Source organism: Nicotiana attenuata, unplaced genomic scaffold (genome assembly GCF_001879085.1).
Source record: "Nicotiana attenuata strain UT unplaced genomic scaffold, NIATTr2, whole genome shotgun sequence".
In the NCBI taxonomy this organism is placed as follows: Eukaryota; Viridiplantae; Streptophyta; class Magnoliopsida; order Solanales; family Solanaceae; genus Nicotiana; species Nicotiana attenuata.
Window position 1 is genome coordinate 429175 of NW_017670686.1, and position 10945 is coordinate 440119.

Consider the following 10945-nt stretch of genomic DNA (forward strand, 5'->3'; position numbering starts at 1 on the left):
TGCACGAAAATGTTGTGAAGGCGAAAGAGTATTATGCGGTGCTGGTGCTCGCCATAAAGAGTGACCCAGTGGTTGAACAAATGACTTGACGTTGTTCGGAGGATAATACCGAGGTGGATTATGTGGAGCTCGGGGATAGGTTTGGGCTTGGGGTCGGGGTCGAGGCTGAGTATATTGGTGAGGTGGAACCGTTGGGCCATGTTGTGATCCTGAGACAACCATGGCAACATCATCATGTTCCTTTTGACCCAACAAGCTTCCCATGTCGTTCTGAATTGCTTGTGTTGTGGTTTTTAAAGCAGAATAGCTCATGATCTTGCTTGACTTCAACCCATCTTTTACCATTTCTCTCATTTTTACCACATAATTAAAAGGCTTACCCACAGCCGAGATCAAATGCCCAAAGTAAGTAGGCTCTTGAGCTTGAAGAAAGTAATCAACCATCTCGGCTTCTTCCATCGAGGGATTGACTCAGGCAACTTGCTCTTTCCATCTGAGCCCGTATTCCCTAAAGCTTTCATTAGGCCTCTTTTCCATCTTGCTGAGGGACATGCGATCTGGGACAATTTCTATAATGTACAGAAAATGCCGGGAAAAAGCCTGAGCCATATAATCCCATGTGTACCACCTGCTAGCATCCTGGCGGGTGTACCACTCCAGATATTCCCCACTCAGACTCTGACTAAAATACGCCATCAATAATTTGTCCTTTCTACCGGCACCTCTCATCTTACTACAGTAGCCTCTCAAATGGGCCACGGGATCTCCATGTCCACCGTACAAATTAAATTTTGGCATCTTAAACCCAGCAGGCAGTTGGACGTTAGGAAACAAGCACAAATCTTCGTAAGACACGCTCACCTAGCTCCCTATCCCTTGCACATTTCTTAAAGACTGCTCTAAGATTTTCACCTTCCTGGATATCTCATCTTGCTCTACTATCTTAGCATGCTTTTTAGTTTCACCGGGAGGCTCAAAATGAGGAGCGTAAGAGTATGGATCTGAGGCCTTGAAAGTTGGTTCTGGAGCATAGTGTTGGGCACCGGGGACTTTGAACACAGTCTCGCTAGAGGATCGAGGAAGAGTAGCTGGTGGAGGAGCTACAGAAACATGTGTGGTCAAAGGAGCGGGATATGAGGTGGTTTTGTGGGGTGGAGTGTGAAAAGGTTGTGGGGAGATATCAGCAGCGGTGGAAATCTGGAATTGTGACAGTGGCGGAATGGTTACGAGGCTTTCAGCGTAGTTAGTGGGAAATAATGGTGGAGGACGCCCACTAATCCAGGCTTGGTATATTTCGGCCATCTGTCCTTTCAACCTTAGGACCTCTTCTTTCAACTCAGATTCTGATTCAACAATCTCCTTAGACGAATAAACATCACCTGTCCAAGTCATTGCTAGCCATGGCTACCTTGCTCTCTGACCTTGTGTTGTATGGACGAATCGCCAAAGTGCCACAAACTAACCACCCTCTATTATGATAACAATGACAGTAACAAAGAGGAGCAAAACAAAGCCAACATGTTAGCGTTAGGGCATTTATCAGATAGAAATATCACATTGCGTTCATTGCCCCTATCAACAACTAACGGTTCTAGAATGACTTCGAGGGTCACAAGGTCATTTAGCATCATCCCAATTTTTTTTATTTCAGTCTTCTCTTTTCTTTCTTTTCTAGCACTTCTTGGCTTGCTCATTTTCCTTCCTCTCTTTTCTTTCTAATTGTCACTATTTTCTTTCTCTCACCCCTCACGTCCCACAACTTCATTCTCTTCTTTTTTTTCTTTTTTTTAATAATGATTCAATCGAACCCTATGTAGGTTGCCTACATATCATGTTCCACATGAATCAGACCAAGTGTAATTCTGAAAAAGTAATGGACGAAATAAACTAAAAAATAAAAATCTTTTTGGATTTTCATTTATAACTATTTTTTTTCAAATACAAATGGGAAGTACGATGACAAAAGACTCGGCAAACTCTTACACCACCTAAAAGACTCAAAATTACTAGACAAGACAAGAAAGTAAAGAAAACATGAAAACAGACTCAAAATATAAAAAGTCTCTTCAAACAAGCTCTCAAGTGTGATGGTCCCGGGGTATTTGTCATGCTCGAGCTCTGGTACACTGATCCACACCTGAATGAGAAAAATAAGATAAAATAGAGTTAGTGACTCGAGACACTATGCGACGCCACAACACCTCCTATTGGACACAGGCAAGACACGATTGGGCTATTTTTGAAAATTAACCTACTTGGCTATTAGCGCAAACTCAAAAAAGGTGACCTCAAAGACATGGAAATAACTCACTAAAGCTTATATGGATTCAAACTCCCAACAATCATGGCCCAAAATTAATTTGCAGAAATGGCCAATTTTGCAAAAATGACTGATATGGCCAGAAGTGGCTAAAGATGCAAACTCAAAAAGGATGGACCTTAATGTAATATGACACCTAGTTGTGGACTCAAGATCCTAAGACATGGGTCATTGAACCACTTTTGCGAAAATGACCCCATTTTGCAAGAATGACCGATGTGGCCAAAAGTAGCTAGACATGCAATTCAACAGGAATGGACCTTAAAACTGATAGGACAACTTATTGTGGACTTAGGGCTCTAAGGCATAGGATAACAAGCCACTTTGAGAAAATATCCCTATTTTGCAAAATGACCAATGTGGCCAAATGTGGCTAGGCATGGAAACTTTAAAACACAAAAGGTCTCTTTCCAAAGAATGGGGCACACCAACCCGCAATAGAAACACACATCAAAATCATAAACAAGCAATGCACCATTTATTCTTGAAATATTCTTTCCCAAAAACGGTAATGTACAATTTCAACACCTGAGTATGTTAGAACTCGAATCACATCGGATATATTTATAAAGCAAAGCATTAGTAAAATCAGCCACTTGTGGGCATGAATTGTGTACACAAGCTTTTAGGCGAATCTATTTTTGAAATCATTTTTACACAGTTGAGTCGTGGCTCATTTCATAATCTTCCTCACACCCTCTCGTTTCAATGGCACCACGAGCCATAATTATAACTTAAATTCTTGGCACGTTGGCCACACTCTATATCCCCAATTTACTTATTTGATTTTCAAGCATCTTTATAGATTATCAACAATAAGACATTTCCAATCAAGACTTTAGGTACACATATGGGCAATTAAGAGTCTTAAGAACATCGAGATTTTGTCACTTGATTTGGCACACTAGCTTTCATTTGAAACACGACTCAAAGCCATAAATTTTAATGTGTAACCCATACTTTGAACATATATCTTTCGACACAAGAATCATTCGAAATAGTCAAGTTTATAAAGGATAACTCGAGATATAGGAATTAGGAACTTGAGCCAACCATACTTGAAACTTACGGGAGCATCATGGAATTCGATTCTAAGAGAGAAAGTTTAGCCAACATACCTTGTTTGAGCTCACCTTAAGTTACTACAATGCCCCAACACTTCTAGCAATAACAACCTATAGGAAGATAGTGAAAATCGGTTAATAGTTAGAAATATTCCCATGGTGTAACTCTCCTAGGAATTTTGTCAAACACCTATCACGCAAAATAGACTACAAGGCTCTAAAATGGAAACTCCTTCCTCCTTCAACAAATTTCGACAAGAAACTACAAAAATGGTTCATTAACCCCACATGCTACAACCTAGTGTCATATTCATGGCCTATTTCCATCCTCACAATATATACTTGGACTTATAACCTCTTGCATGAATGTTTAGGAGTAGGACTTACCAGGATAGATGATAAACTAGGGGTTGGCTTCCTTGATTCTTGAAGATTGGTGCATGATTGGATGATTAGAATGTTAGATTTTCTCCTTCTCTCTCAAAAATGCTCTTACCTCTCTCTAAAATTATCAGAAACCCGCTTCAAAATGAGCCCCTAAGGCTATTTATCAAAATGGAGTTTGGTTATAAGAATAGGAAAATGGACCCTCTGAACTCAAGTGTGCGGTCGCAGAATGGACCGCATAACAGATATGCAGTCCGCAAAATGGACCGCAAAAATGGTGCTAAAAAACTGAGATGTTTCAGGTTAGATCTGTCGCATGTCTGCGGCCCACAGACCTGTTCTGCTGTCGCAAAAATGGACCGCAGGCCTATTCTGCAGTCGCATAATGCAACACAGAACTGCCCTCCGGAAATCACCATTCTTTTTTGCGATGCATAGTGCGATCCGCGAAAAGATTCTGCGATCGCATAATTGACCGCATAATGGTCCTAATACTTGGCTCATTTTTTGCTTCACTCCGCGGCACTTGTGCGCCCCGTGAATCTGTTTTGCAGTCGCGAAACTGACCGCAGAATTGCCTTCTTCTTCCAAATATTTTCATCAACAATCCAGTGCATTCTTCGACCCAAAAAGTCCTTGCTCGTCGCGAAGATTAATTTATTTCTTCTGAACACTTTAACCTAACTCGGCACCACCAAACCTTAACTTCCTTAGCGAAATTTTTCGGGAGCCTTACAACTACTACGTCCTTATCCTCCGAATTGTAGTCCTTTCGAACTATGGGCAGAACTTCTTCGGTCACGGAGCATACGTACCTCGAGACTCCTTCACCCCTATCTTGTTTGGGTGAAGGCTTCTCGACTTTAATGTCATCTGCAATTGAGAAGCCAGTAGGAATGAACGTTGTCAAGGGAGGCTCGACGACCGACTCATTAGCAACCACTTTTGGGGCAACCGCTTCAGTACCAGCGGCCGGTTGAGAAGACGAAGAGACAACTTGTTGGGGGATGGTCTTCGATATTTTGTAATTGTCATTCGAGGGAGTGTTTGAAAATGTGGGGAAAGAATTTAAAGTTTATGAAAAACGGGTTTTGATGATGAAGAACAAGGATTAATGATTTATAGAAAATATAGGCAAAAACCTAGAAATTACTGAGAAATTTTGAAGGGCAGGGGTAAAGATATGGAAGTTTGAAGTAATAATAGCTTGAAAACTCGAAGGTAGAAGCTTGGTCAAAAGGTAAAAAATGAACGAAGGATGGAAGCTTTTATAGAGATTTCGTGTCTCATTGCATTGAGAGGTGACCTGCCGATGACTGACACGTGTTCGATGTCAGAACGATACGACTGACGGGACGTTTCGACTTCTTTGTCGTTTCTGTCGGCGTATTAAGGAAGGAATCGAAAGGCATATGTCATTTCTCATCGTTTTTGTAAACCTACTCTCTAAGAAATGAGGGGACTATCTATATACGAGTAAAACCTAGCCCGTTGAATACTCAGTTTCCCGGTAAGGCAAACGGAGTAGGGACGTGATCGTAAGGAATCTGTATCCGGGCGAGGGGTCCCTTGTATCGGGGTTTGAGCAAAGCACCTGCCTACGGAGGCATCGGGACCACGTCCTGCAGGCCCGGTTCAAGTCTTAAGACTTTAGGGAACATCATCAAACGGCTGCACACGACTAACGAATGGCGGTGATATCCGTGTCCAACCGGGTATCACGGCGTAAATCTCGGCCTGTATCAGCAGAAAATCAGTTATTAGCGAAACGAAAGATTTTTACCGTTCTTAGAATTATACTTATGATAAAACTTCTCTACTATATAAAGGGGAAACTAACTATTCATTAGACACATTGTAATACGCATATCAAGGCAATTTATCTCTATCCCTCTGTTAATCAAAGTTCTTATTTTTGTTCATAAGTTCTTTATAAGGGTAAGCTCGGGATCGAAAGCAGGTTCTTCATTGAGCAAGTAATCGAGCCCGGAATCACTCTTACCACTGGTTTCGGTATTTATTACGTCTTTCATTTGCTTAATCTAACGCCATTAATCATTTGTATAGAATTAATTCACATATCCTTGAAACCACATATAAATTCAATTGTTATCTGTTTTTAGGGTAAATAATTTTGTTCTATAGATTCGATTGGATTTTTATAATTCCTTTACTACCTCTATTAGTATCGACAAGTAAATATATCCTATTCGTCGTCTTTCTTGAATTCATAATCTGATAACAAGAATTAATTTACTGACATTGACGAAAGAAGCAACTCGGAGGTTGAGCTGACGATATAATTTGTAACGTGTCAACATGGTTAGTATTTTCACGAGTTTTGACTGCACATCAGGTCAGAAATTGCTGCTATCTGCACTTGAAGGTCATTATTATGACATACAAAGAGTTTACTTAGTTCTTCTATTATACACAACGACAAGCCAGCAAGTCACTGTCTTTTTGACGTAGGAGTATGAAACCCTCCGTTCAATTTGACCGGATATGAAGTCTTAATCTTCTATTATACACAACGACAAGCCAGCAAGTCACTGTCTTTTTGACGTAGGAGTATGAACCCCTCCGTTTCAATTTGACAGGATATGGAGTCTAAGAAAAAAAAAAATTAAACTTATGGTGTACGTAAAATGAGACACATATATTTTGTGTGACTATAAATTATTGCATAAAAATAAATTATTTCAAATATAAATAAGGGTCATTCTTTTGCATAGACAAAAAGGAAAAAACGATTGCATAAATTGAAATGGAAGGAATGAAATGTTTGGAGTCACGGTGGGCACCTTGGAGGGAGCCGTTAGTACTCCCTCCGTTTTAGTTTTATGTGAATCTTATTGCTTTTCGAGATTCAAATTATATAAATTTTGACCAATAGATTTAAATGTATTTTTTCATTGTATTGATAAAAGAAGAAATACATCATACACTACTTTTCATATTGTTTTTGAATATCAAAATACTTTAAAAAAAATATTGAATTAATTTAATCCAACTTAGCTTCGTTAAAACTTTCAAATAGCGAAAAAGTTCACATAATTGAAATGGAAGAGTAATTGTGGTGATCAATCTCTAAATAATTAAATAACCCTGCCATGACTTAAAATTTCTCTGTTACGATCTTTTAATAAAACTAAAAAGTAATTAGGTAGTGGTAAGTTTGAGGAAGACATTTTAATAGAATGATTATTGTAGATGGAATTTCACGCAATCTAGAAAAAGAATAGAAGTGTTTTCGCATCGACATATTTGGCAAATAAAAGATGGAATAATCATCACAAGAAAAAAATATGATGGGAAAAAAGACCGATAAAAGTTTGAACATTATAACAAACGAAGAAATTCCAAGACTCTTATCAGTTGGAAGAACAAGAATTGAAATGAGAATTTCGTTCCAAATCTGATGCCCATGAAGTATACATCTTATCAGTTTTCTTACGTTGTTACGATTAAAAATTATTGGGTTTTTGGTGTTTTTGGGGTATTGTAGCGACCCGGCCGGTCGTTTTCAGAATTTAAGCTCTGTCCTACGGCATAACGTCTTGAACAACTTCATATTATGTGTATCGACTTGCGTGCATGGTTGAATTCAGTTACCGTATGATTCAGAACCGAATTGGAAGAATGAATCTAGTTTTGGAAGCTTAAGCGGTGAGAATTTGACCAGAATGTGACTTTTGTGTAAACGGCTCCGGAATAAGTTTTGGGTGATCTCAACAGCTTCGTGTGGTGATTTTGGACTTAGGCGCGTGTCCGGATTCAGATTTGGAGGTCCGCAGGATAATTTGAGGCATTTCGGCGAAAGCTCGAAAAGTTGAAGTTCGGAAAATGGAGAAGTTTGACCCATAGTTGACTTTTGTGATATTGGGGTCGGAATGCGATTCCGAGATTTGGAGCTGCTCAGTTATATCATTTTGGACTTGTCTGCAAAATTTGGCGTCATTCCGGGTTAATTTGATAGGTTTCGGCGCGAGTTTTGGAAGTTGAAAGATTTGAAAGTTCCTAAGTTCGATTCATGGTGTGATTCGTCGTTTAGACGTTGTTTGATGTGATTTGAGACCTCGAGTGAGTCCGTATAAGGTTATATGACTTGTTGATATGCTTGGACGGGGTCCCGAGGGCCCCGATTGTGTTTCGGACAAGTTGCGGATAATTTTTCATGGTTTTGGGGAGGCTGAGTTCTGGTGTAATCGCACCTGCGGGCCTAGGCGCAGGTGTGAAGGAGGAAGCGCAGGTGTGAGAGGAGTTGGCCTGGGCAGTCTCCGCGAATGCAGAGAATTGGAACGCACGTGCGGTGAAGCAGGAGCGGATCCCTAGGCGCAAGAGCGGAGTGGAGCGTAGGTGCGATTGGTCAGGCGCACCTGCGATTGTGCAGATGCGGTTAAGTTGGTCGCAGGTGCGGAAGTCCTGGCAGAATCATATAAGTCGAGGGTTTTGGCCATTTCCTTCATAATTTGAGTTTTAAACTTCGGATTTGGGAGCTTCTTTTGGGGTTTTTCAAGCAAAACGATTGGGTAAGTATTCTTCACCTAGAATCTAACCTATTCCATGATTTTATCTTCATTTTCATCATTTAATTTGTGTTTTGAGTTGAGGAAAATGTTTGTTTTGAAAGAAAATTTCCAAAATAAAAAATCGTGATATGAGGGACAAAATGGTATCGCAATTTTATAATTTTTGTATGGTTGAAATCATATTGGAATGGGTATTCGGATTTTGTAAAATTTGTCAGGTTCCGCGGTGCGGGCCCGGGGGTCGACTTTGGGGCCGATTTTTGAATTTTCTTAAAGATTGAGACTTTATGATCCGAAATGGTTTCCTATGTGTTTTATTTGTGCGTTGAAGTTAATTTTGTTGGATTGGAGCCGTCCGGAGATCTTTTAACCCGAGAAGTGCATTTTAGAGTATCGGTTTGTCGTCTTTGAGGTAAGTATCTTGCCTAACCTTGTGTGGGGGACTTCCCCTTAGGATTTAAGTCTTCTATGTTGCTTGTAGTTTGTGTACGCGAGGTGACGAGTGCGTGCTCGGACTTATTTGTGGAAAAATTGGCCTTTTAGGGTTCTTAGGTCTTTATATTCACCATGTATGAATGTGTTCTTGACATGACTGAGTTTCCTATTTACTAGTTTCACCTCTACATGCTTAATTGGAATTAATTGCTTCATGATTCACTCTTATTGCCTAATCGACTCCTATTTGACTTAACTGAAGAATTTCGCTTCTCCTATTGTCATGTTATCTTTTCGTAGCTACTTGTCTTAATTTAGAATTTATCATCATCTCCTCCTATAATTGTTTATTCTTAAGTGAAGCTAAGATCATCTTTCCTTTATTAAATTGTCGGATATCCTCGTATTTGTTAAACCTTAAAAAAAGGAGTTTAGATAACCCATACTTGTGTTGACTTGCCTTTATTTGGGACTACTTGACTCGTGTTGATTCCCTTGTTATTGACTTGTGTATTGCAGGATCGTTCCTACATGTTAGTTTTCCCTTTGTTGAACTGTTCCTAATATGCCAGCATTCTTTTGTTTGGTTATTCCTTGTGAGCTGGTCCTACCGTTTCTTCGTGATTTACATTTCTTGAGTTGACTTACTTGCCATACCTTGAATTATCGTCATTGTTGTTGTTGTACGTGTTGTTGTGATATACGAGTATTCTGCCGTGTTGTATTCTCTTTGGTTGCGCTGCATATTTACTTTGGTACTACGGAACGGTATTCCGGGAGATCCCCCTGAACATCTATGTTTGGGACTACGGGACGGTATCCCGGGAGATCCCCCTGTACAGCACTTTTACGTTTGGGACTATGGGACGGTATCCCGAAAGATCCCCCTGTTCTGCATATTTACTTTGGGACTACGAAAAGGTATTCCAGGAGATTCCCCTGCACATTTACGTTTAGGACTACGGGACTGTGTCACGGAAGGTCCCCTGTTCTGCATATTTACTTTTGGATTACGGAACGGTATTCTGGGAGATCCCCCTGCACATTTATGTTTGGGACAACGGGATGGTATCCTGGGAGATCCCCTGTACTGGATATTTACTTTGGGAGTACGAAACGGTACTCCGGAAGATCCCCTGCAAATTTATGATTTGGACTATGGGACGGTATCCCGGGAGATCCTCTGTACATTTACGTTTGGGACTACGGGACGGTATCCTGGGAGATACCCTGTTATTATCACTGTGTTCTGAGCTGTTATTTTTATTGATCCCATCCCTGTGTAAACACTATGTAAACAGTATATGTGTTGTCCGTTCTTGTCCTTATGCTTACTTGCTGGTATGAACTATGTTAGGACACTTGCACAAGCATAAACGTGGCTAAGCACCCTTACCGGATAGGAGGATCCTTGAGATTGCTGAGTATAGATGCACACCCTTGTTTATTTGCCTTCCATGTGAGAATGACTCTTTTGGGCATGTGAGTTGTTAGTATGATTAGGAGGTGTGATGAGGGCACATGATGCCAAGTGTTAGGGTTCAGGTATTGAGACCCGTATTGTATGTTTATGAGATGAGGTGTCACAGGGTGACTTATATTCGAATGATATTTATTTGAAAGGGTTATAATCGAAAGGTATTCAATTTTAGAGAACTATTTTGGAAAAATATTTGCTTGAAGGAAGTATATTTCGAAATTTTTTATCAACTGAAAGATTTGACTAATTGATTGGAGTGGTTGGCTATGACCTAACGTAAAAAACTGATGTAGTTGCTGAGTTATGAATTGTCCTTACTGTATTTGTGATTTCGAATTTGGGTTGTATTTCCGTTCACTTTTATGTGCTTCATCATGGTGTTCCGCTGTTACTTGCTATTTAATATCCTTATTGTAGTTACTATATTGTTTGCAATATCGCTTAGTCTTTATATAGATATCATGTTCGGTTATTTCTATACTTATACTTGTTCTGCTTATTAGACCAGTGAGTGTCTTGACTGTTCCTCGTCACTACTCCACCGAGGTTAGTCTTGATACTTACTGGGCACAGCTGTGGTGTGCTCAAACTACACTTCTGCATATTTTTTTGTGAGATCCAGGTATTGTTCGATGGTAGCTGTGCGGATTCTTGCCGAGGAGACTCAAGGTAGCCCTGCTACTGCGTTCGCAGGCTTCGGAGTCACCTTCCTATTTTATATTCACAC

The 10945-nt window shown here is 40.0% G+C and overlaps 1 protein-coding gene across 1 annotated transcript; it reads right to left on the minus strand.

The window, feature by feature from the left end:
* Positions 1–471: 471 nt before the first annotated feature.
* Positions 472–8231, minus strand: LOC109242300. Its single transcript, XM_019409170.1, has 5 exons — positions 8151–8231; positions 5458–5508; positions 4587–4783; positions 4107–4143; positions 472–798 (listed from the first exon to the last, which is right to left on the minus strand). The coding sequence occupies exons 1-5, from the start codon at positions 8229–8231 to the stop codon at positions 472–474; spliced, it is 693 nt and encodes a 230-aa protein (XP_019264715.1).
* Between the last annotated feature and the right edge of the window lie 2714 nt (positions 8232–10945).